Source organism: Cucurbita moschata, unplaced genomic scaffold (genome assembly GCF_002738365.1).
Source record: "Cucurbita moschata cultivar Rifu unplaced genomic scaffold, Cmos_1.0 Cmo_Scf00022, whole genome shotgun sequence".
In the NCBI taxonomy this organism is placed as follows: Eukaryota; Viridiplantae; Streptophyta; class Magnoliopsida; order Cucurbitales; family Cucurbitaceae; genus Cucurbita; species Cucurbita moschata.
The window spans coordinates 2,658,597-2,685,356 of record NW_019268538.1 but is presented as its reverse complement, the minus strand read 5'-3'; the positions used below and the strand labels follow the sequence as shown (position 1 = coordinate 2,685,356).

General features: G+C 36.9%; 3 protein-coding genes and 1 long non-coding RNA gene across 7 annotated transcripts; all 4 read left to right on the top strand.

Moving 5' to 3' along the window:
• Positions 1–158: 158 nt before the first annotated feature.
• On the top strand, positions 159–3,812 carry LOC111459675. The gene is made up of 7 exons (XR_002713329.1): positions 159–562; positions 593–667; positions 747–880; positions 1,103–1,167; positions 1,347–1,400; positions 3,102–3,152; positions 3,747–3,812. It is a non-coding gene; the product is annotated as an uncharacterized LOC111459675 (long non-coding RNA).
• A 27-nt stretch (positions 3,813–3,839) lies between these two features.
• LOC111459166 (probable F-box protein At2g36090) lies at positions 3,840–5,822 on the top strand. The gene is made up of 2 exons (XM_023101934.1): positions 3,840–3,918; positions 4,037–5,822. Exon 2 carries the CDS (start codon positions 4,676–4,678, stop codon positions 5,702–5,704), a length of 1,029 nt encoding a protein of 342 aa, XP_022957702.1. The 5' UTR covers positions 3,840–3,918; positions 4,037–4,675; the 3' UTR covers positions 5,705–5,822.
• Positions 5,823–10,635: 4,813 nt separating this feature from the next.
• LOC111459204 (probable DNA double-strand break repair Rad50 ATPase) lies at positions 10,636–13,076 on the top strand. Of its 4 annotated transcripts, none has more exons than XM_023101984.1 (4): positions 10,636–10,820; positions 10,975–11,337; positions 11,472–11,573; positions 11,648–13,076. In XM_023101984.1, exons 2-4 carry the CDS (start codon positions 11,086–11,088, stop codon positions 12,947–12,949), a joined length of 1,656 nt encoding a protein of 551 aa, XP_022957752.1. In that variant the 5' UTR covers positions 10,636–10,820; positions 10,975–11,085; the 3' UTR covers positions 12,950–13,076. The 4 variants fall into 4 exon arrangements, with proteins under 4 accessions (XP_022957752.1, XP_022957754.1, XP_022957751.1 ...); XM_023101986.1 differs by having other exon boundaries at positions 10,970–11,337; XM_023101983.1 differs by having other exon boundaries at positions 10,949–11,337.
• A 12,444-nt stretch (positions 13,077–25,520) lies between these two features.
• LOC111459188 (probable CCR4-associated factor 1 homolog 11) lies at positions 25,521–26,745 on the top strand. The gene has a single exon (XM_023101964.1). The coding sequence runs from the start codon at positions 25,871–25,873 to the stop codon at positions 26,681–26,683; it is 813 nt and encodes a 270-aa protein (XP_022957732.1). The 5' UTR covers positions 25,521–25,870; the 3' UTR covers positions 26,684–26,745.
• The last annotated feature ends 15 nt before the right edge of the window (positions 26,746–26,760 follow it).

Below are 26,760 nucleotides of genomic sequence, written 5' to 3'. Positions count from 1 at the left end.
TTGCGCTGTAGAGATCCCTTTTGGTAGCGTTTCATTTCAATTTCTTCTACACTTTTATTTATTGCACGCTCACTTTCGCCATCTGAAAAGTCAAATTACTTCCATAACCCTTATCCAATTTTCCTTCTCTTAGTTGACACTCATGAATTACTTTTTTCTTTGTATTCAACTAACAGTCTTTTATGATTAGCTTGTTCTTCATGAATTTTCCCTAATCTGCAGCTTTAATCTTGCCCTAATCTTTATCAGTGTGTATTATTTTTCTTCTAATCTTCAGCTTAAATCTTGCCCTAACCTGAAGGCCTGATATTTTCCTATGCACTATAGAGATCTTCTGTCAGGATCCAATTGATGACGTTCTAGAGGATTTCAGTGAAAGGATCATAAATTGTCCCCATCAGCAGAGGAGGAATTTCATGGAGAGAAGGTTTTGAGTTTATCCTTGTAGAAAATTTCACTCTTAGTCTTAACTTTATTCTGTCTGGTTTCTTTTGATGTGATTGTAATTCTCCCCATATCCACTTTTATTATTTTGCTCAACTACTCCATGGAATGTATACATGTTGAAAAGGCTACCATTATCTTTTTCTAGGTGTTTGGACTTTCCACTTGAAGAAACTAAGGATGTGGACCGGTGGCATTGCTTCAAAAATACATTTGGTTGTTGGTAATATGATGTTGATATTCAGCCACCTAATTAATAGATATATTATTTTGTTAATGTGGGATCCATCATACTTATGTAGTTGAATGGACAGTATCTACTACTACGGTTACATTGGAAAATTTTCCATAGCCCCAAGTATTATCTTTCATGGGGAAGAGGATGAAGGCGAGGAAGATAGATCGGGGATATGTTGCGGCCACTGATATAAATAAGGTAGCCCTTTCTACTTGAAAGATCCCTTCTTGTTTTTGATATGTGTTTTGGATGGAGAGCATATAATATATGATTTCCCTAAAATGCATTTTTTACTGGCTATGTTTGCATAAACTCGAGATTTCCTAATTCTTCGATGGTTCAGTGGTGAGAATTTTTTATTAGAAACCAAAACTTATTTTTATGTTTGTTTTAACGAATAACAATGTGTATGTGTATCAGAAAAGGTATATCAGAGCTTGTCACAGGACATTCTTTATAGTCGAGCTTTTAACTTGTTTTATGAGGTAAAACATTCACAGATGTATGCTTCATTGCTAGGATATCATTTATTATTATTTTTTTTAAAAAAAAAATTTACGTTCAATAATTACAAAAATGAGAGATCAAATCATTGACTTATGAAGCGGTAAAAGTGTCTTATCTACAAAAACTATGCTAATTTTTATTTCAAATTGTGTTTTAGGCCAACCTCTCAAATACAGACCTTTGCACCCAATAGTGAAAGCTGTAATATACGGTATGAAGATTAATTTTCTAAGAACATCTCTATTTGTCAATTTGTTGGATGGTTGATATGAACTTTTAAATATCACTATTCACGAATTTACAACAAGTATTTAGTCCTCCAATCTTTTCCTACCTAGACAAAAACCACTTTTGCAGATAACATGTGGTTTACAAAATTGTCCTAGAATCATAATCTCCAACAAAGATAAAGTTAAGGGACAAGTTACCAAATGCATTTTCCAACTGTCACACAAATTATTGCCCAAGAAAGGTTTTTCTGGAGGAACCAATATTAATATTCCTCATGAGTCATGTCAATACCTATCCACTTACTGATATGACCGGTGATTATCCAAGTGCCAAAACCTATGGCTATGCCGAGATGAATTTCAAGTTAAACGTGTATTTTTATGTGGAAATTCTTAATTGTTAAGCTTGTACTTGGCCCGCATATTAGCTACTAGAGCATAGGTGAAAGAATTGCTTGGTTAATGGGACAGGTGTTTCAGGCAACTTGGAAAATCACATATCTTTTAGTTAGGTCCGTTGTATTCTAATAATGTATGTTGATGTGACCTGCTTAGCAGGCAGAATACCATTTTAGGATGGGAGTCTTAGGGAGAAGTCCTTTCGGCTGTTACACTCCTTGCTTTTGATATAACGCTCCATGTCCAAGATTAGGGTTAAGATCTAGAGTCTGGATTCGATACTTGACAACCTTAACTATCATTACAGACCAATACGAGTCTTTTTATCATGTCTCTCACGCCTTCTAGTAAAATTATCAAAAGGTTACCCAACATAGTATTGCTCCAAGCAAAGCACGTTTAAGTTGAAGTTTTTTTGTTAGTTGCTCAATTATTGAAACTCCAAAGTTACGTACGTTTGGATTTGAGTAATCCTATGTTGGAGCAACCCCAAAGTCCACTTTGAATCAAGAATATCCTACTGTGAATCCATAGGCTGGACGTTGACATGTTCCACAACAGAAAATTCCTTGCTACACAAGTTGTGTTATTGTGTTTGTGTCAATCGGGTTGCTAAAGCAACTTGTATGATTTTGATTACAAGGAATGAACGTTTCAAGAGAGTTGGAAACAAGAACAACAAAAAATGTTTTTTTTCGAACATTGGTGGGGAAGGCATCGCACGTGTTGTGATGGACAAGCTCTATTAACTTTCTCTCATCGCGAATGACGAACTAGTTGATCTTAACAAATCAAAACATCTCTCCCTATCAGTCTCACAATTTCGTTGCCTCTTTTCGTCTCTTCTCCAGGAACTTCTAGTCGAGGAAAAAGATTCACAGAAAAGAATTCATGAACCACATCTTTCATCCCGCCTATATTCTTTTTCTTTCATCCTGCCTATATTATTTTAGACTGATAAATACGGTTGACTAGAATTGAAGTCTATATAGTCTAATTTAGCCAATATTTTTATAAAATAAATGAGTGATAAGAGTTTAGATTAAAATAGAATACATTCTAGTTTTTTTTTCCTCGTGTTTTCTTTAACAAGAGAATTAGTGGGTCAAGTGATACAATTTGTAATGACTTTGACATCTTTAATGAACTAATCTATGATTAGATTAATTGATCGTTGATGAAGAGAGGTGTCCAACACTTTTAAAGGGAAAACTAAAAGGGAAGAATCCAAAATTTAATAAATAAATAAATCGTTATTTACAATTCTTATATATTCTTGACAGCCAATAATGGAGAATGTGCAGCACCACTTTGGAACTCGTCATCAATTCATCGTATGTCTTCTTCTATACTATATATTATTTCATGTTATTCTCAATTACTTTAGCTGTATGATTTAAATTATATTTTTAATTTTATCTTCAATTATTGAAAGGCTTAGAAAAATTTAGACAGTTTTTCCTCCAGGAATCTTTAATTAATATGTTCATTTGCTGGGCGGCTCATTAAATTATATATATAAGAACAACTTTTTTAAGAATTTAATAATTCAAGTAGGAGTGGTTTTGTTGAATATTGAAGAAATATTTAACACTAATATTTATTTAAATGCCTATTTCACTTCTCAAATTGATTGATCAAGTGGAAAGAATAATCCACTCATGAAATTATAGTTGAGGATATATTATAATATAATGAAAATTCATTATAAGTTTTATTTATATTAAGATTTTTTTTTTTCAATATGAGAATGGTTACCATAGAAAAGTTCTTTATTTATTTATTTATTGAGTGTAATTGAGCTGGAATTTGAGATTTTGACCTTTTTATTTATTTATTTATTTATTGTGATGTATGGGTTGGTTAGTTATGTTATGCTTACGTTGGTCGGTAGAAAATTTTAGTTAATCATATAAAGATTTTTTTAGGGAAAAAGAACAGAAGTCAAGGTAGCAGTTAAGAAGGAAGAAAGGAAAAAAAAAAAAAAGAAAAAAGAAAAATAAAGAGAGCAATAATTGGGCATACCGAAGAATTTGGGCATACACAAGTTGACAAAATTGGCCAACTACTTTATGAGGTTTAGACCAAAAGTTTGATTTGGTTAGGAATCGAAGTCATTTATACATCATCTTCACTTAACTAACTTACTTAACCACACGGGTGTGTTGCATAAGTCTTTAACTGAACAGATTTTGATCAATCATTCTTCTATTTGCAGGTCCGAGTTGTTTGGTTTTTGTCTTCTATACTGCAAACTTCTCTTCAAAGGATTAGAGAAGGTTTAGAAGCAAAACAGCTTCACCGGCAGGTTTAGGTGCTTATCGTTTACAAGTTCAAATAGCCGGGTATAATCTCATTTCTCCTTTCCTTTCCTTCTTTTACTAGAGCATAGCTTTTGTGAAATAAGGTTGTGTGTTAGGTAAAACACCACAATTAAACTCAAATTCTGGTCGTTGTTAGACATCGCTGTAGGATCGACTAAGCTTACAGATTAGGATTTCTTCGACATAGTTTTAAGAAATTTAACCTTAAAGTTGACCAGAATCACGTCTATTAATGTGTAGTTTAACGATGAAAATGGATGGAAAGAGAGGCAAAGATATTTTGAAGAAGAGATAAGAATGGATGTGGGTTCCTAATTTATAAATATCTTTTTAAGGACTCCCTTCCTGAACAAACCATGCCCTTCGTTTACCCTTTTTTATTTTCAAAATCATCCAAAAGTTTTCTCAAATTGCAATTCAACCCCCAAAGTTGACCATTTCTTAATAATAATGTACTTTTGTCCTATAAAATCTCTCAAACCTTCTCCCTTTCTTATCCCAAAAAGCTCCGTCTTAGCCTGAAAGTCAAAATCATGCCTTCTTCTTCTTCATCTCATCATCTCCCCTCCACCATTGCCGCCCTCCACTCCGATATCCTCCAGACTCATATTCTCACCCGCCTCGACGGCCCTGCTCTGGCCTCCGCCGCCTCTGCCTCTTCCCGCTTCCGCCACCTCTCCGCCGAGGACCAACTCTGGCGTCAAATTTGCTCTGCCACCTGGCCCTCAACCACTCATCCCCGTATCCAGCAAGCCATCTCCGCCTTCCCTTCCGAACACCGGTCCTTCTTCTCCGACGTATTTCCCCTGCTCGATTGCCGGTCGCTTCGTTCCGATCTCGACCGTTCCCCTTCCTCCGAATTGATCTCCGCCGTGGACATTCATTACAAGGACAAACCCCTCTTCTCCAAAGTCCACTCCACCGATACCAACACGAATTGGTTCCTCTACTCCCCATTTCGCGTCGACGTAATCGACCCAAAAGACTCAATTCCGTTGCCGATTCGCCGCCGAGAGAAACGCGAAGATTGGGTAGCTAATCTAGAGCAAAATCTAACGGCGAGTTGGATTGTAATCGACACAATTAAGAACAGAGCAGCAAACGTCTCGAGTAGGCAGGCAGTGAACGTCCGGCGACACTGGTTATCCGGCGAGATACAAGTACAATACACAACGATGATGGGCGGCGACGGGAGGGCGGGGTCGAGAACGGAGATGGTACAGTGCTCGGTGGTGGTGATTTGCGGTGAGAAAGAAGAGGATGGGATGGAAATGAGCGTTAGAGAGGTGAGTATGCAGATTTTGGACATGGAAGGGAAGCATTTGAACGGGAAGGAGAGCTCCGGGATTCTGGGAGAAGCCATGGAAAGGGGAAAGAGAATTAAAGAACAGAAAGGGGAAGCGAAATTGAGGTTCGGAGAATACGAGGAGCTGAAGAGGAAGAGGAAAGGCCGGAAAGACAGAATCGAGAATGCTTTGGATATGCTCTGTGTTCTCACCGGAATCGCCATTTTTCTGTCTTTCTGCACCTTCATCATCTTCTTCTTCTTCTTCTTCACATAAACTTGAATTAATCATGATTAATCTCCCTAATTAAACCCTAATCCTTCATTATTTTATTCCGAACATATATTCTTAATAATATTCAAATTCAATGGTTTGGGCCGAAGCAGGAGAAGCCCAAATCAAAGGCAGGCCTGTACAATTATTATTTAAAATATAAATATATATATTCTCAACACGGTTGAGTTCCCGTCTTTTGTTCCGTTCTCAAGTTCTTGAACTTATGGAGTCTCGACCTATTTTTTTGTTAACACAATGACACCAAGTCCTTGTTGCAGCTCGGGCTATTGAATCCGCTATTTTATTTTTGGTACCAACAATTAAGAATTGTTTGCCCCTACTTACGCATCAAAACTCGGATTTCAATTGTGTGTGACACAACAATATCCAATCTAATTATCATCTTGGTTTCCAACAACACGACCCATACATTGTGATGTCGTCCCATGTCTCAGGACATATTGCCCATCTTAGCTTGCTCGAACACAATCGTTAGGAACTGACCTGTGTGTCGGTTATTTTTTCGGGATATATATATGAATAAAATAATTTTGATATCTTTAAAATTAATTAAAAAAGAGGAAGTTGGATATAAATGTATGATTATTAAATACAAAATTAGATAGGATGAAAATGAGAGCATTAAATTTGAATTAAAGATAAGCATTAATAATTAAAGGGAAAAGAAAGAAAGAAAAAATAATAATAGGGTCAAAGGAAGGATGAAGGATAGCTTTTCAAAGTACCTATAATATTATTATTTATCAAAATTTTAATTACAGAATAAAGTAAATTATAAATAAATAAAAAATGAGAAAATACCAATTTTCTTTTGTACCTTTTTACCCTTTATTTTGTCTTTTTTTGCTTACTACATCCCTAAGAATATCTGTCTATCAATTTTTCAACATAATAAAATCTTTAAAAAGTAAAAAATAAATAAAGATTAATTTTTTTTAATAAGGAGCAAAATTCCAATATTGCCCCTACTTATAGTCCGTGTATTATGAATGGACCAATATTGGAACGGTTTGATATTTATGTAACCGTGCTAGACCACTGTCATATTTTAGGCTTTTGCTCAAAGTTTTTATAACTATGTCTTTTCACACAGAATATTTCTTTCTCCTCCCTAATCGATGTATAATCTCATAATTTACTCTCCTCGGCTCAGCGTCTTCGCTAGCGCTCGTTTTCCTCTCCAATCGATGTTATTCACCTCTCTAATCGATGTGGGATCTCACGATCATCCTTTTTGGAACCCAACGTTCTTGCTGGCATAACACTCGATGTATTAAAGTCTTAACTATTGAAGTTGTGGTCCAATTGAACATGAAATGACCCTTTTAAATCTGATTCATTAGACTCAAAGGCATGAGTTGCTTCACCCAATTCAATTCAATTCAATCAACAACTTCAGTTTTGGAGGTATTTGGTTGGATGGGTTCGGGCAATTGAAAACTCCAAATGGGTTTGTTGTTTATAGAATTTACGACCTCGATTCTTATATAATAAGAAATAGAGTCAACTACGATGAAATAGTTAAAATGAAAAGACATGATTTTTTTTGTTCAAAATTTTTATGCGACACACGCGACCGTGTATGAGAACCGAAAGTCGAGATATATGGGAGGTGGGGAAGGAAAAGACACCAACAAAGAACCAACAACGAGATTAGCTACAAAAAAATGTTGGAAGTTTCACATCCATCCATGAAAATTGTGGCTAAAACTAAGTGGAATCTCTCAACTTCATCAGCTTTCTATATGTCTGTACGTTTTTGGTTTATGCTACTGTCCACCAACCCGTCTTTTCATTCATTCATTCTCCGATTCACGATGTAACGAACTGATTCGATCCTTTTTTGGCTGTGTTTTCTTTTTCAATCCAATTTGCTTCTACCTAGCTACCCTAAAATGAAACTCCTCTCGATGTAAAAAGGCGTTCGATAGAATTGTGTGGCTAATATATACGACCCCGAGACGTCAAATTTTTATGTTTTAGTTATCTTATCGTACCCGAATGGATTTTGATGCTGAAAAAAAAGGGAATTTGGAGTGATTGGAAGTGTGGGAGAGTTGAGTAACATGATGTGCTGTGAGGAAAGGAACAAAAGAGAGAAAGTGGGGGGAAATGGAGGGGCCTCAATGGTGTGTGTACCAAGTCCAAGCAAGATTTGGGTGTTTTCTTATGGGGTTTTCTGTCTCAGTGTTGCAAATACAGCCATCATAATACCAACATGGGCCCTCACCCATCCGCACCCGCATCGCAATGCTATCACTTGTTGTGCGTCGTAATATCACAACCTTCAATGGTCTGATATCACTTGTTGTGCGTCGTAATATCACAACTTTCAATGGTCTGATATCACTTGTTGTGCGTTGTAATGTCACGACCTTCAATGGTCTGATATCACTTGTTGTGCATCGTAATGTCATGACCTTCAATGATCTGATATCACTTGTTGTGTGTCGTAATGTCACGACCTTCAATGCTCTAATATTACTTGTTGTGCTGTAAAGCTACAACCTTCAATGAGCTGATATCACTTGTTGTGCGTCGTAATGTCACAACTTTCAATGGTCTGATATCACTTGTTGTGCGTCGTAATATCACAACCTTCAATGGTCTGATATCACTTGTTGTGTGTCGTAATGTCACGACCTTCAATGCTCTAATATTACTTGTTGTGCTGTAAAGCTACAACCTTCAATGAGCTGATATCACTTGTTGTGCGTCGTAATGTCACAACTTTCAATGGTCTGATATCACTTGTTGTGCGTCGTAATATCACAACCTTCAATGGTCTGATATCACTTGTTGTGTGTCGTAATGTCACGACCTTCAATGCTCTAATATTACTTGTTGTGCTGTAAAGCTAAAACCTTCAATGATCAGATTTCATTTGTTGTGCGTTGTAATGTCACAACCTTCAATGGTCTGATATCACTTGTTGTGTGTCGTAATGTCACGACCTTCAATGCTCTAATATTACTTGTTGTGCTGTAAAGCTAAAACCTTCAATGATCAGATATCATTTGTTGTGCGTTGTAATGTCACAACCTTCAATGGTCTGATATCACTTGTTGTGTGTCGTAATGTCATTTGTTGTGCGTTGTAATGTCACAACCTTCAATGGTCTGATATCACTTGTTGTGTGTCGTAATGTCACGACCTTCAATGCTCTAATATTACTTGTTGTGCTGTAAAGCTACAACCTTCAATGAGTTGATATCACTTGTTGTGCATCGTAATGTCACAACCTTCAATGGTCTGATATCACTTGTTGTGGGTCGTAATGTCACGATCTTCAATACTCTGATACTACTTGTTGTGCCATAAAGCTACAACCTTCAATGCTCTGATATCACTTGTTGTAGCGGAATGCTACAACCAAAATGTTTTGATACCCAATTGTTGTAGCAAAAGCGGAAACAAGATCGATTGCACTCACACACCCACAAACAGACACAAAAATTTACGTGATTTGGAGAGAAGAAATTCTCCTACATCTACAGGTGGTAATCAATCACTATAACTAGAGTGTTGACAAACTAAATGAGATTTAATAACCAAAATAAATGAGAATCATGACAATTCATCTTCACGACAATTTAGAACATAAAGATTACCACCATAAACTAATACGAGTTCTTTAATCATGTCTTGTCTTACTCGTATGTTTTCTAAAAAAAATTCTGAAGGATTACGAGTATGTACTGTTTAGTCACCAAGAAAGAACGTGTATTTAGTCACCATCATATAATCAATATCACTCTTATTTAAACGTGATCTCGATTAATTCACGTACTATTTTCTTAATCGAGCGAATTAAATAAAGATCATAATATGAGTCTTTAAATCATGTTTAGATCTTGGATTAAGTGGTAAAATAATGGTTGGGACAACATATAAAATTGAATTAAATGAATATAATAACCCATGAGCTTGCGGTTGGGGTCTTTTATTTATATAATAATAAGAGATGATATCAATCATTTGATTCTATTGTATTATTATCTAATCATTCATTACCATTACCATTACTTAATAAAGAATTAAAAAGTGTCCGGTGGTAAGCTTGAGCTGTTATAAATAGTATTAGATCCCGACATTGAGCAGTGTTCTGGTGAGGACGCTGACCCCAAGATACAAGTGAATTGTGAGATCCTATATCAGTGGGAGAGAAAAATGAAACATTCATTATCAGAGTAACAAAACCTCTTCTTAGTAGACGCGTTTTAAAATTGTGAGGCTGACGACGATACATAAAGTGGACAATATCTACTAGCGGTGAGTTTGAGCTATTACAAATAGTATTAGAACCAGACACCGAGTGGTGTGCTAGTGAGGATGCAGGACTCTAAAAAAGGTGGATTGCGAGATCCCACGTCAGTTTGAGAAGAGAACGAAAAGCATTCCTAATATCTGTTAGCAGTGAGTTTGAGCTATTACAAATAGTATTAGAACCAGACACGAGCGGTGTGCTAGCGAAGACGCTAGCTCTCAAGAAGGTGGATTCCGAGATCTCACATCAGTTTGAGAGGAGAACGAAAAACATTCCTATAAAAGCGTGGAAATTTCTCCCGAACAGACGTCGTGAGACATACGTAACGGGCCAAAACGGACAATATTTACGTAGTAAATTAATAATGTTGGGCGCAGTTGCCAATTTGCATGGGGTAGTTGAGAAAAAGGGATGTTTGCGGAAATAGAGGAAAATGCAGGGACCAAAACGCAAGAAAAGAAAAAAAGAAGGTTCAGAATGGAGGGTTAACGAGGGGAGAAAGGAGACAAGAATGTAAATACACAGAACCCGGTCAAGGTTCGCACATGCACCTCCCTGATTGACTGTTGAATGCTCACGTGGCTGCCACGTCACCCCTTCTTCTCCTACCTTTCCCTCTTAAGATTTCCAAAACAGAGCTGTCTCTGTTTCCTTCCCTTCCCTTTTTTCTCTCTGTTTTTTCTTACTGCATTTCGAGATCTCTCTGAGTCAAAACTGCCCATAAATAGAATCTTTAATGATTTCTTTCTTCGTTGAATTCAAAGCTAAAATCATCTCCCCCTCGCCTGACCTTCACCGGAATCTCTGCAACAGCCACCGTCCCAATAGGTAAACTCTCGACCAGTTTCTTCAATCTATTGAGCTTTTGTTCTTGTTTTTCTTCGATTTCTTCCTCTCTTTTAGTAAGATTTGTGGGTATTCTTTCCTTTTTTCTTTTGGAATTTGGGTTTTTGAAGATTAAATAATGTCATGGCCAGAGCAGAAAACAGAGGAGATATGTAAGATTAGAAAACGAAGGTGTTCTTCGTTGTCTTCTTCTTCTTCTTCTACTTTGGTCTTTAAATACAGATTCAAGAACACACCCACGTGGAAAATGAGCACAAAATCCCATTCTTCCAACCGGTCGCCGTCGTGTTCTATCGCCGGCGGCGGCAGTAAAGGGAAAGAAGCCTCTGTTTCGGTCTCTGTTTCAGTGTCAGCTCGGAATCATTCTCAGAAGTTGAAGAACAATATGGATATCATTGAAGATAAACAAGAGCTGATGAAAACCCAGGATTTTGTTTCCCAGATCTCGCATTCGTGCTTATCAGATCCGGATCCGTGTTTCAATGACTCAAATTCAAAGGTGAGTTTTTTATTTCGATTATGAATACTCTGTTTTGGGAATTGTGTTGTGAAATGGAATTGGATTATGTTTTGGATTTGGGTATTGAAATTTGAGCAAGTGGGGTTTGATTAAATGAATTAAAATCTTCCCAGAAAGTTGAAGGTGACAGAGTTCACAGAAGAAGAACGTCGGCATCTTCTATGAGGCTTGGAACAGGGGAGGCCAATTTTCATGGCGATCACTGTTTAATAGAGGTACCCATCCAACTTGGGTTGCTATCATTTTCATATAGATACGATGAGACATAAAAGTTATTCATTGAATGCAGATTGAAAATCCAAGTAATCAGGGAAAAACAGCTCGCCGGAAGACAAAATTCATGCTGAAAACACGTTTAAAGGAAGTGGGTAATTGTCTAACAACATCAAAAGAGCTTATAAGAGTATTAAACCATGTTCTAGCTCATGAAGACAACGATCAACACCGTCCATCATCAATTTCACCACTGATTACAGCTCTAAAATCAGAGATGGAGCGAGCCAAGGCTCGCGTTGATCATTTAATTAAAGATCAAAGCTTACATGGCGATGAAATTGAGATTGTAATGAAGCGATTTACAGAGGAAAAGACAGCGTGGAAGAACAGAGAGAGAGCTCGAGTTCGTAGCTCCATTGCTTCAATGGCGGATGAAATTGAGATTGAGAAGAAGCTTAGAAAACAAGCTGAGAGATTGAACAAAACAATTGCTAAAGAACTCGCTGAAGCTAAAATTTCACTTTCTAAAGCGATGAAAGATCTTCAAAGGGAGCGGAGAGCTAAGGAGATATTCGAGCAAATATGCGATGAATTAGCTAAAGGGATTGGAGAAGACAGAGCCCAATTCGAGGAGTTTAAGAAGGAATCTGCTAAAGTACGAGAAGAAATCGAACAAGAACGTGAAATGCTTCAATTGGCTGATGTTTTACGAGAGGAAAGAGTTCAGATGAAGCTGTCGGAAGCGAAATATCAATTTGAAGAGAAGAACGCCGCCGTGGAACGGCTGAAAGACGAGCTGGAAGCGTTTCTGATAACCCAATTCCGCCATGAAAACAGGGAAGAAGAAGATTATTCCGGCAAGATCAAAGAATTGGAAGCGTATTTGAAGAAAATAAATTTTGGGTCTGTTCAAGAACACCTTGAAGGAGATGAGAAGATTGAAGAACAGGAATGTTCAGAGGAGGACGACAGCGATCTTCATTCGATTGAGCTGAACATGGATAACAACAACAAGAGTTACAGATGGAGCTTTGTTCATGGAGGATCTAAAAGGAACTCATTTGAGAAGGATGAAATCAATGGAAGAAAGTCTGTTTCAGAGAAGATTCAATGGGGAAGCATTTGTTTGAATCGAAAAGCTTCGAATGGCTCTAAAAATGGCGAATTTGTTGGTCGGAAGAGCCATGAAAGTTCAGAGAGATTGGAGTGGGAGAGATTTACAGAGGTTTTTGAAAAGGAGGGAGACAATGGAAGTGCAGAGAAGAAGAACACTAAATCTGGGAAGTGTCTTAGAGACATTCTGTTTCCAGGATTTGTGGAACCAAATGATGATGTTGGGATTGCTGGGAATGTGGAGATGGATGAAGCTTCTTGATTAGGAAACTTCTTTGTTCTTCATGTTCATATTCATATGTAAATAGAGTTGTATACACCCACAAATTCGTGCAAATCCGATATATTTTGTTATACGACTTCATCTATAATTACCCGTTTGTCGTTTCAATTTGAAACTCTTTCGAATGTTCTAGAGATTGATTGTTGGATTCCACCGGGGAAAGAATAGAATGGAACATGTTGAGGATCATAAGTTAAGGAATACATCTATATTGGTACGAGATCTTTTTGGAGAAATCAAAAGTAAAGTCGGGAGAGCTTATACGTAAAGTGGACAATATCATATCATTGTGAAGAGTCGTGGTTACTGATGGATCATGCATGAATATTGCTTGAATGACAAAAGAGGAGACATCATCGTGTCGGGGCAGCGGGGTCGAGAAGCAAGAGCCCAAGAACACACGCATTGAAATTGGGCTTTTAATGCTTCTCCTCTTCATATTTGTGGCTCATCTTTGTATAGTTTGGTGGTAGGATTGGATTGCTCAGCTCAAGAGTTTGACCCAACAATTATAACAACATATACATATAAACATTTACTTCTTTTTTACTCGTTATAATTACCTCAACCCTAATCGATCGAGTACTCGAGATTGGTACCACGACAAACTCTCCAATACCACTGACTCGAGAAAGTGAGACACGAGTGCGTTAGTAGTGAATAGTGTCTCTTTCTCGTTGATTAGTTAGTCTCTGCTTGAGGAAAGGGTTCCGTAGTTTTGTCCATAAAGTAAGTTATATCAATCCCTCAAGAACCAGTTAAAGTTGAATTATACCAGTTCATAATGGCAAACAAATTCAACCAAGTTAGAGAATGATTACCATTATCATTATACCAGCTCAAGCCTACCACTAGTAGACATCGTCCGCTTTGACCCATTACGTATCACCGTCAGTCTCACGGTTTTAAGACGCGTCTACTAGGAGAAGTTTTAAAATCATGAGGTTGACAACGATACGTAACGGACCAAAATAGACAATATCTGCTAGTGGTGAGCTTGAACTATTATAATCATCCTCATCCACATGCCATCTTGCAATTCAACTACTTGAGGATTGCATAGACACCCCGGTTTTGGATGGAGGGTAAGAGTATAACATCAAGAGGGGATCATGGGGTGCCTTCTAGTCTACGTTGCTCGACAAACAACTCAAAGACCGACTCTTTATTGAAGCTTTCTATTGTATATTGTACATCAAATGTGTGAATTTTTGTGCAGTCCTAACAACCTTTTTTAGTACTGTATTTGTGTACGTGAGCAAGGATTAGGGCAACTAGATGACATTGTTCTTGAGCGACGACTCGATGGGCAACCAGAAATAATGGCTCGAGTGGTTCGTCGAATCAATTTTTACCCATTTTGAAGCGGCATAAAAAGATGGTTGGATGAAAGTGATGAATTATGAGAAGCACACCATTCTTGAAAAAAAAAAAAAAAACTTAGGCTTTGAATATCTCTATGTATTTTCTCATTAAATTGCTGTCATTTCTTGTTGTCACATTTATTTGCAATACACCCTTTTCTCTAAAACTAAAATTATTGTACCGTCCCCAATTTTAGTACCCTACACGTCCTCGCGCTTCAATCACTTTCAACCCCACAAACTACTTGTGACCAAATATTGTTTCCAGACTTACCTTTTACGAACAAAGTTTCAACCCAGAGGATATTTTGGAGTAATAATTAGTTAGAATATATATAAAATATTGAGAGAGTTGTTAGTATAGATTTGATTAACCGTATATTTTATTTATTTACGATAGTTATATATATTTTTTTTTCTATTTTTAGGTATTAGTCGATAGTTTGTATCCTATTTAAACGTGGTAAACCTGAATGAAGATCATACTTTTCGATCCCAATTCTATTTCTATTTCTCATTCTTAACATGGTATCAGAGCGCCGATCTTGGTGTTCTTAAATATCAAAATTCCCGGTAGAATCAGCCAAATCCAGTTTCAAAATTTCGGATGTTGATTTAACACATCCTTTCTATATTCATCACTTTGATCCGCCAGTATATTCACTTGTTCCAATCAAATTAAATGGAGCAAATTACCAATCTCAAGATGCAAATTCAACCGAATTCGAACTCTGGAATCAGTGCAACAATATGATAATATCTTGGTTAACTCATTCCGTTGAAACAGATATCGCTAAAGGCATTATTCACGCCAAGACAGCTCATCAAGTGTGGGTTGATCTTCACGATCAATTCTCACAAAAGAATGCTCCAACAATTTTTCAAATACAAAACTCGATAGCAACGATGTCACAAGGAACCATGACACTGTCAACATATTTCACCAAGCTCAAAGCACTCTGGGATGAACTGGAAGCGTACCGCACACCATTTACCTGTAATCAACGTCAAATACATATTGATCAACGTGAAGAAGACAAGTTGATGCAATTGCTCATGGGGCTCAATTAGTCTTATAAAACGGTGAGATCTAACATATTGATGATGTCTCCATTACCTAATGTGAGGCAAGCCTATTCATTACTTGTACTAGAAGAAATGCAGCGTCAGGTAACTTCCGAACCTACCGAGAATTTCTCGATTGCATCAACAGTGCAGAAGAAAACAATATATTCAAAATTCGCCAAGGACAAATTGTGTGAACACTGCAATAAAAGTGGTCATACAATCAATGAGTGTCGAATTCTTAAGTTTCACTGTAAGTTTTGTGATAGAAGGGGCCATACAGAAGATCGATGTCGACAGAAGAATAATCCTGGAAGGACAAGACAAGTCAATCAACACAATAATCGTCGATATCGATCATCTGCAAATATGGCCGATGTTTCACAGTTGAATACAGAAGAACAGTCACCTAATTCCATTCCAAATTTTTCTTCTGAGCAATTACGACAGATAGCACAAGCCTTATCTGCAATCAATCATCACCCTTCTGGTAATTTTGACAATCACATCAATGTTGCAGGTTTGTTTCCCATATCTACATTATCTATTAACTCTGCGAGTTCTAATTCATGGATTCTCGATAGTGGAGCTACAGATCATATAGTATAAAAATCTTCTGTTATGACTTAACCAAAGGCTGCCATCATGTCTACAATAAATTTGCCTAATAGAGAGACAGCACGTGTGTCACATACTGACAATATATCCCTTAGCCCTAACCTTAAATTAAACAACGTTTTATGTGTGCCTTCATTCAATTTAAACCTAATGTCGATCAGTAAACTTACCAATAACTTGAAATGTTATGTCACCTTCTATCCTGATTCTTGTGTTATGGAGGACTTGGCTACGGGGAAGATGATTGGCTCGGGTAAACAATTTGGAGGTCTCTATCATATTTCTTCATCTCCAATCAAATCTTCAGCTCATCAAGTATTTCAATCATCTGATTTGTGGCATTTACGCCTAGGTCATCCTTCTTTTTCTCATTTTAAATTTCTAGCTTATCAATTGCATCTTAATAATGCGAGTTATTCTCATAATTGTAATATCTACCCGTTAGCAAAACAAAGTAGGTTGTCTTTTCCAAGAAGTTCAATAACGACCCATTCTGCCTTTGATCTGATGATATCGAATCGTATTAAAATATCATGAATAACAATATACATTGTGATGTTTGGGGACCACATAAAATTCCTGTCCATTCTGGTTTGCGTTTTTTTCTCACTATTGTTGATGATTTTACTCGATGTACTTGGGTTTTTCTAATGCAACATAAGTCAGAAGTACATCATTTGTTAATGAACTTTGTTAAATTCGTTCAAACTCAATTTCATACTACTATCAAGATAGTTCGATCAGACAATGGGACTGAGTTCCTATCTTTGCAACCATTCTTTACTTCTCGTGGTATTGAATTTCAGCGCACTTGTGTCTATACTCCACAACAAAATGGAGTCGTAGAACATAAGCATCGCCATATTCTAAATGTAGCTAGGTCTCTTCTTTTTCAGTCACAGGTTCCACTTAATTTTTGGGGAGAGTGCATTTTAACGGCTGTTTATCTTATAAATAGAACGCCATCACCATTGTTATCTAACAAGACACTCTTTGAAGCACTCTACAAACCACCACCTACATTTCATCATCTTAAAGTTTTTGGTTGTAAATGCAACTATAGTACATCCTAAGCAAAAATTTGAACCTCGGACAATTCCTTGTGTTTTCGTAGGATATCCTTGTTGTCATAAAGGTTACAAGTTGTATGACATGCAATCTCACAAATTCTTTATCAGCCGTGATGTTAAATTTTGTGAAGATGATTTTCCTTTTTCATCAGCTTCACAATCTTCGACATTAGCTCCTTCGACTCTTGTTGTACCACTTCATGATCCATCCTACTCAAACATCCATCCTCCACCTTCTATTCTTTCACCTCCTATTCCTTCACCTACTACTTCGTCGTCTCCTCCACCCTCTCCAGATTCACCCACTAATCCCAATCCTATCCCACCTAATACATCAGCTCCACTCCGACGTTCTACTCGTACTAAACAGCCTCCAGCTTGGCATAAGGATTATGAGATGTCTTCTGGAGCCAATCATTTAACCTCTAGCTCAAGTCCCGGCACTGGCACCAGGTATCCCCTTCATCATTACCTTTTGTTCTCTCGTTTTTCTCCTACTCAACGTGCTTTTCTAGCTCTTATTACATCCCAGACAGAACCTAAAACCTATGACGAGGCAATTGGCGACCCGTTATGGCAGCAGGCTATGAATGATGAAATTGCAACTTTGGAACGTAATCATACATGGTCTCTCGTTCCTCTACCACCTGGTCATAAAGCTATTGGTTGTCGTTGGATGTACAAAATTAAATACAACTCTGATGGTTCTGTTGAACGTTATAAAGCTCAACTTGTAGCAAAGAGATACACTCAGGTTGAAGGTATTGATTATACAGAAACATTTTCCCCTACAGCGAAACTTACTACACTTCGTTGCTTACTCATTGTTGCTGCTGCTCGAAAATGGTTCACCCATCAGTTAGATGTTCAAAATGCCTTTCTCCATGGTAATCTAGACGAGGAAGTTTATATGTCTTTACCACCAGGTCTTCGCCGACAGGGGGAGAATACAGTATGTCGGCTCCATAAATCTCTTTATGGATTAAAACAGGCTTCTCGCAATTGGTTCTCTATATTTTCTACAACTGTACAAAATGCAGGCTACACTCAGTCCAAAGCATATTACTCTTTGTTTACTAAGAGTAAAGGTACTTCTTTCACTGCAGTTCTAATCTATGTTGATGATATTCTGTTGACAGGCAATGATCTCGAAGAAATTCAATATCTCAAGACTAGTTTACTCCAGAAATTTCTTATCAAAGATTTAGGAAATTTGAAATATTTTCTAGGCATTGAATTTTCTCGATCTAGAAAAGGAATTTTTATGTCTCAAAGGAAGTATGCTCTAGACATCCTTCAAGACACAGGTCTTACAGAAGCACGTCCAGACAAATTTCCTATGGAGCAAAATCTGAAACTTTCTTTAACTGAAGGAGAGAAGTTGAATGATCCAAGTAAATACAGACGGACTGTTGATTGGCAAATTAATATATTTGACCGTCACTAGGTTTGACATAGCTTATTCAATTCGTATGCTTAGCCAATTTATGCATGAACTAAGAAAACCACATTGGGAGGCAGCTCTTCGAGTTCTGAGGTACATCAAAGGCACTCCTGGTCAAGGACTTCTACTGCCATCTGAAAACAATTCAAGATTACAAGCATATTGCGATTCTGAATGGGGTGGTTGTCGAACTTCCAGACGGTCTATTTCTGGGTTCTGCATTTTCCTCGGAAATTCAATTATTTCTTGGAAGTCTAAAAAGCAGACTAATGTGTCCAGATCATCAGCAGAAGCCGAGTATCGAGCTATGACAAATACTTGTTTAGAGTTAACTTGGTTAAGATACATTCTTCAAGACTTGAATGTTCCACTGTCCGAACCAGCATTATTATATTGTAATAATCAAGCAACATTACATATAGCAGCCAATCCAGTTTTTCACGAACGTACGAAACACATTGAAATAGATTGTCATATAGTTCGAGAAAAGTTACAAGCTGGAATCATCAAACCGTGTTATGTTTCGACCAAAATGCAATTGACAAATGTTTTTACTAAAGCTTTGGGAAGACAACCATTTGACTTTTTGAAGGACAAGTTGGGTGTGATCGACATACACTCTCCAACTTGAGGGGAGTATTAAGAGGATATTTTGGACTATAATTAGTTAGAATATATTTGAGATATTTAGGGAGTTGTTAGTATAGATTTGATTAACGGTATATTTTATTTATTTAAGTTAGTTATATTTTTTTTTCTATTTTTAGGTATTAGTTGAGAGTTTGTATCCTATCTAAACGTGGTAAACCTGAATGAAGATCATACTTTTCGATCCAATTCTATTTCTATTTCTCATTCTTAACACCATGCAAACTGACCGACACTAGTAGGAACCACAAACCTCCACAATGATATGATATTATATTATTTACTTTGAGCACAAACTCTCATGGTTTTACGTTTAGTTTCTCTAAAATAACTCATAAAAATGTATTCTTTACTTATAAACTCACGATCAACTGGAACAATTTCAACATGTTCGTTACTTATAAACTCATTACGGGTACGAAAGGTTTTGCACTAATTTAGGGGGAGTTTGTAAGAGGAGAAGGGGACAGGACATGCATTAAGGTTTGTTTGGAGTGATTATTAATGTTTTTGAAATACAATGTTGTTTGCTAAAGGTTTTGCGTCAGTCCATGCGACACTCACTGTCTTCCCCATCACTGCATTCAACGTTTCTCTGTTTCTTGCCCTGTTTTTTGCCCTGTTTCTTGCACTTAAAATCAGTGGGGACCTTCGAACCCACTGGCATCAATTTGGCTGTCTCATTGCAACGTTGTTCATTATTAAAGTCCATGTCTTTGAACAAGCTGTTTACCTTTTCATCCTCCCCCCACTCTATCGCTCTCCGGTTGCGTTCTCGACGCACCCCGGCCCCGGTTACTACTTCGACCAACCCACCACCTTGAATTGTCTTCAAGCGGTTGAGTTCGAATCGAATTTCAATACCATGCTCATACCCTTTTGTGTCGAGGATCATTGGAGGAGGAGCCCCATGTTAGCTAATTAAAAGAAAGATCAAGTAAGAAATATATCTCTATTGGTCATACCAGTGTCGAAATTCGTGGTTACTAACATTCTATACTTTTCAGTAATAATTGTTTTTACTTCCCAGTAATAATTGTAGAGCCGTGACTCAAATTAAGCTCGTACAAATTGTCTTCATATACTTAAATTTTCAATAACACTCATGTATTGGTTACTCTAAAATTAAATTGAAATTGAATTTTAATTTTAAAAAATATATTTTTAGGTTAGATATAATAATGTATATACAAAAATGAATTTTTAAAAACTATTTAAAAGGTAATATTTTAAAATATATATTAATATTGAATTGAAAATTTTAATTAATATATATTTTACAAATTAAGATTTTTATTTTATTAAAAACACGATTTTGAATCAAAATAATTAAAAAAAAAAAAATCTAAAATTTATGTTCTAACTAATTGTAACTGTTTGACCCTACCATTCGGAAAGTGGCAAGGACAGAGTGGAGTGGGTTGGGTCCTGTTCGGTTTACTTCTTTATTTTATTATTATTATTATTTTTTTACTTTGTTTCTTAATTTTAAATTTGGATTTTATTCTTAGTCGTCAGTCTGTGTAGGTCCTAGTCTGTCTTCGAAATTGAGATTAATTTATGGCGTCATAACATTAGCCTTGACCCATTCCTACACGCAGTAGAAGTGTTCATCCTAAACCACCTACCGGCATAGTCCATAATCTCTTACAATATCGAATTATGGAGTTGCGGTGTCGGCCTTGACTTGTGCCTACGCTCAATAGGGGTTCTCATTCTGACACCTACCTGTGTAATCCCTAGACTGGTTTACAGGTTCGCCGTTTGTACACTCATGTAGTCTAGAGTGCTTAAGAACTTACCTTACCTCCGTATCTTCCTCGTTCTTTGATGATTTTGAATGATTCAAAAGTCCAAAGTGCTTTTCCTTAAGGTTACGAGAAGATTTTGTAAAGGAAACTTGGTCGGAATCAAACTCCTTGTGGCCGAAACCAAGTTGACTTTGACCATTTTTCCAGTTTTTCATTATTTTTCTTTTATATATATAAAATCCAAATTTTTTTTTTTAGTTCGAGACTTTTCCAAGCATTTTTCTCTCGTACACAATCTTAAAATTTGATCTCTAAAACTCTCAATAAAATCTCGAAAATTTCATAAAAAATTTAATTCTCAATCTAGAAAGAGTTCTTGACGAGGGTTAGTAGAGGGAACTAATGACTATCCATATTTAGTTTTCGTGCAATACGATATCAGATCATGTATATGAGATTACCAAAGATACATCACGAACGATATCAATGTTGGATTCCGGTTTAAAACATCGAAACGTATCGAAAGTCGAGGGGGATAGCGATCTTACATGAATTGATACACATGAAGCACAGAAACCAACAAAAAAGTAGAATGATTGAAAGAAATAAAAGAAGGAAAGCACCGAAATGTTAGGTGATTATAAGTGGTGCATTGAAAGTCTCACTGAAATTTGTTTGGAATAGGATATGAACTTGAAGAGGGTTGTTCGTTCGTAATTGGGTGATGACATGAATGTGCTGGATGCATTGATATCCACTGGCCCCTCTCTGATTATTATCTGTGTACCTTTGTGCCCCAATTTTGTGTGTTTTTAATACCCATTTCCCTTGCCCTTGCTATCTTCACTTGCTTGCCTCGCTTTTCCACGCATCACAGGCACAACCCTCTCACTCAAATTCAAATTGCATTTTCATTTTTTGAACTTCTTCCTCATAATACCCTCTATTTCCTTGTGAATTGTAGGTTAAAAATGAGCAAGAGGCCGAGAAGTAGCGAGACCGAGGTTGCCTTGAGAGTGGACATGAACCGCTCGCCAACGACGTCGTCGATGAGCATGTTTGGAGGATCAGAGTCGGGATTGGGGTCGGATGTGTCAGTGGAGAGTTCTTGCTTGTCGTTGTGGGATGGGGAAGTGGAGGAGGACGAGATGATAGTAACGAGATCGATGATGCTTGTTGGGTGTCCTGGGTGCTTCATGTACGTGATGCTGACCGACAAGAGCTCCCAATGTCCCAAATGCAAGAACAACGTGTTTCTTGATTTCTTCGACCAACAAAAACATCATGCCTAGCTTCCTTATGACTCAAACAAACCTCTAATTTTGTATGTTTGCTTTGTTTTTGTTGCGTTTGGTTGGTATGGGTAATCTAAGCTCGAGTCCGCTCGAGTCAACTCAAGCCAACTCGGGTCTATGAATGAATTGACTATAATCCTTTCTTCCTTTGCAACTATCTATGTGCACATTCATTTGTGTTTACAGATAACAAATTTCGAAATGTCACAAAGATATTATTTTTCCTTTTCCGGGTAAGTTTATAAGCGGAAACTATAGAAACGCATGCATGTTTAAACGTTCAAGTAGATTACGTGTTCTCGATGGAAGAGTATAGAAGGAGGAAGAGATTGATATGCATTATTGATGCGTATTGAATGGAAGAAATAAAGGTGAGGCATGAGTCGTGAGAGTAGTAATGAATAATGAACATGGAACTCAATAATATTGATCATACAAAACCCACCATTTACGTTCACCTAATATTGGGCGGTGATTAATGAATCTACTATTTTTTTTTCCTTTAAACTACCACCTCTATATATATATATATATATATATATATATATATATATATATATATATATATATATATAGAGGTAGATGTAGATGTATATATAGGTTTTTTCTTTTTTTTTTTTTTTGTAAAAAATTCAGTTGATCAAAAATATATATTTTATGTTAATGGAATTATGCTCATCTTTCCTTTCCCTCTGTCTTTTAGAAAGAGTGAAATCAAAGAATAAATAGGGAATAAAGGAAAAGCTGAATAATTAGGGAGAGGATCAAAATCAGAGCTAAGATTCCGAGTTTACAAAGAAGGGACATCTAGATCTTATTTATTCAGGAACAGTAAACTCAGGAAACTCCTTGACTCCTCTCCCTCTCGGGAGAGTTGCTCTGCTCCTGCCCCTCTCCCTCTCGGTATTCATGGCTTCGCTCATTCGCCTTGTAACCTCAACTGCCATATCTTCTAAAACCAAGTTGTGTATCGTCTGGTTTGCAACCCCTACTACATCTGCCTTTACGAGATTTACTATATTTCGATGGATTTTTTCAAATATTTATTTAGTTAAAAACTAAATTAATTAAAAAAAAAACTATAAATTTTATATTTATCTAAAAAGTAGACGTGACTTTAAAAATATAAAAAAATTCTTATCTTCGATTTAAAAAATACTTATAAAATTTTAAAAAATAGTATTAATATTTTTAAATTTTATAGTAAAAAAATTAAAAAAAAAATGTTAGTGCACATATGGACAAAAACTATATAGGAGAAGAGAGGAGTAAGCAATGAATGCGATTCTTACACCAAGGAGAGGAAGCATGTGTTAAACAGTCTGCCACTTTTATCTGTTCTCTCTGCCCAGACCGTTAAATTCTAACGACCATTTCGTTTTTTTTTTAATTACATTTTTACAGAGTCAATAACTTTTTTTTTTTTTTCTTGTTCCATATATTTCTTTCAAATAAATAAATAAATAATAATAATTTTATTATTTTGGCAAATGTTGTCGTCATTAAATTTTGGGCAAGAAATGACTATTGTTTCCATGTTGGACCACTTCTCGTGATTCCAATTATTTAGTTCATAACTATTACCAACTAACTATTAACCAATGACTTTTTGCTTTAGTTATTACTTGAATATGAACAAATCATTCGTATTGTGTTTTTGATAAATATCGTGCTACAAAATTGAGTGTAAAAAAAAAACCTACGAAAATTGTATCAAATGCTTTTGAGCAGGTGGAAGAGGATGTCGATTGGATGTAGAGGAGTACTACATCCCAAAACCATCACCATTGACTGCTAAATGGAGCCAAAACCATCACCATTGACTGCTAAATGGAGGGAAGTGTCGGAACATGACATGCCAAAAATGTCAACCAATAGGCATTACTAGAACCAATACGTTATCATGACTAGAAAAAAAAAAAGGAAAAAAGTTTTGTTTCACTTAGAAGTGATTAGAAAAGGACACACCAACAGGTATACTAGAATCAAAACGTTATCATAACTAAAAAAAATAAACAAATTTTGTTTTACTTAGAAGTGATCAGAATAGGACACATACCAAAAATGTCAACCAACAAGCATACTAGAACCAAAACGTTATCATGACTAGAAAAAAAAGAAAAGAATTTTGTTTCACTTAGAAGTGATCGGACTAAGACACAAAATATATCAACCAACAAGCATACTAGAACCAGAACGTTATCATGACTAGAAAAAAAAGGAAAAGAATTTTGTTTCACTTAGAAGTGATCGGAAAAGGACACACGCCAAAAATATCAACCAACAGGTATACTAGAACCAAAACGTTATCATAACTATAAAAAAAAAACGAATTTTGTTTTACTTAGAAGTGATTGGAATAGGACACACGCCAAAAATGTCAACCAACAGGCACACTAGAACCAATGTATCATGACAAAAAAAAAAAAGAAAAATCGTTTCACTTAGAAGTGATCGGAATAGGACACACCAAAAAATGTCAACCAACAAGCATACTCGAACCAAAACGTTATCATGACTAGAAAAAAAAAAGGAAAAGAATTTTGTTTCACTTAGAAGTGATCGAACTAAGACATACAAAAAATATCAACCAACAGGCGTACTAGAATCAGAACGTTATCATGACTAGAAAAAAAAAAAAAAGAATTTTGTTTCACTTAGAAGTGATCGGAATAGGACACACGCCAAAAATGTCAACTAACAAGCATACTAGAACCAAAACGTTACTAGAACCAAAACGTTATCATGACTAAAAAAAAAAAAAAATTCATTTCACTTAGAAGTGATCGGAATAGGACACACCAAAAAATGTCAACCAACAAGCATACTAGAACCAAAACGTTATCATGACTAGAAAAAAGGAAAAGAATTTTGTTTCACTTAGGAGTGATCGGACTAAGACATAAAATATATCAACCAACAGGCATACTAGAACCAGAACGTTATCATGACTAGAAAAAAAAAGGAATAGAATTTTGTTTCACTTAGAAGTGATCGGAATAGGACACACCAAAAATGTCAACCAACGGACATACTAAAACCAAAACATAATCTTGACTAGAAAAAAAGGAAAAGAATTCCGTTTCACTTAGAAGTGATTGACATCGTAAGAACAGCAACAATACGCAACTACAAAGTCATAAACACGAAATGGAGTTCAAGGAAGTCTTGCATCATTTTATATAAGGCAACAAATAGAGTGGAAGGAAGGTCAATGGTGGCATAAAGAATGGCTGAGTGGCGTGCGGATTGGGGAAGACTAAGAGCCATTGACTTGACTTAGGGAGGCAGAGGCAGTTCAAATCACCTCATTTTGACGCTTGACCCAAAGCAGTGTAAGAAGAATAGGATATGTATTGCGCAGTCAAGACGGCTAATGGATAGGATAGGTGAGAAAGAACAAGAAAAACGTGTAAAAGGGAAAGATAAAGAAATCAAAATCCCAGGTGGGAAGCAGGGAGACTGATTCCTATGGGTTTGTGTTCAAATCCATGAAGAACATTGAATTGAACACTTCCACTGAAACTTCCACCTCTTTCCCACTACACCGTCTTTTTCTTCGCCATAACCCCCTCACCTCACCTCAACTCACCTCAATCCCTCCTTTATAACCCACTTTCGGTTCCCCGATCTTCCAAGCCCAAAATGTTAATCCAGCATCTCTCTTCCCCCATCCATGTCCGCGAGGTCTGGGACTTCAATCTCCACCACGAATTCCGTCTCATCAACCGCCTTGTTGATCGCTACCCTTTCATTTCCATGGACACTGAGTTTCCCGGCGTCGTCGTCCGCCCTGCCTTCCACCCATCTCGCCCCTCCGATCATTACCTTCTCCTCAAGTCCAACGTCGACGCTCTCAACCTAATCCAAGTCGGTCTCACCCTCTCCGACGCCGACGGCAACCTTCCTACTCTCGGTACCGACAAGAGATTCATTTGGGAGTTCAATTTCAGGGATTTTGACGTTACCCGTGACCTCCACGCGCCTGATTCCATCGACCTCTTGAAACGCCAGGGCATCGACTTCGAACGCAACAGAGCTCACGGGGTTGACTCGGCACGATTCTCCGAGTTGCTAATGTCATCCGGTCTGCTCTGTAATCCCTCTGTCAGTTGGGTCACCTTCCATAGTGCCTATGACTTCGGCTACTTGGTCAAGATCCTCACTCGCCGGAAGCTTCCTAGCCGCCTCGACGAGTTCTTGAAGATTCTCAAGGCTTTCTTTGGGAACAAGGTTTATGATGTCAAGCACATGATGCGGTTCTGTGATAGCCTCTACGGCGGGTTGGAGCGTGTGGCTAAGACTCTAGCGGTGGACAGGGCGGTGGGAAAGTGCCACCAGGCTGGTTCTGATAGCCTGCTAACATGGCATGCCTTTCAGAAAATGAGGGATGTGTACTTCGGAAAGGATGGGCCGGAGAAGCACGCCGGCGTTTTGTACGGATTAGAAGTATATTGAAACAAAAACATATATAAATAAGAATTCAATTCATTATTATATTACGATTCTGTTCAAACTAATTCACAGCAACCCAA

Bases quoted from the DNA above. Each gene is read 5' to 3' on its own strand.
- LOC111459188 (XM_023101964.1), top strand. From the start codon at position 25,871: ATGTTAATCCAGCATCTCTCTTCCCCCATCCATGTCCGCGAGGTCTGG.
- LOC111459166 (XM_023101934.1), top strand. From the start codon at position 4,676: ATGCCTTCTTCTTCTTCATCTCATCATCTCCCCTCCACCATTGCCGCC.
- LOC111459204 (XM_023101983.1), top strand. From the start codon at position 10,957: ATGTCATGGCCAGAGCAGAAAACAGAGGAGATATGTAAGATTAGAAAA. The intron at 11,338-11,471 runs GTGAGTTTTTTA...AAATCTTCCCAG, and splicing joins TCAATGACTCAAATTCAAAG to AAAGTTGAAGGTGACAGAGT. The intron at 11,574-11,647 runs GTACCCATCCAA...CATTGAATGCAG, and splicing joins GCGATCACTGTTTAATAGAG to ATTGAAAATCCAAGTAATCA.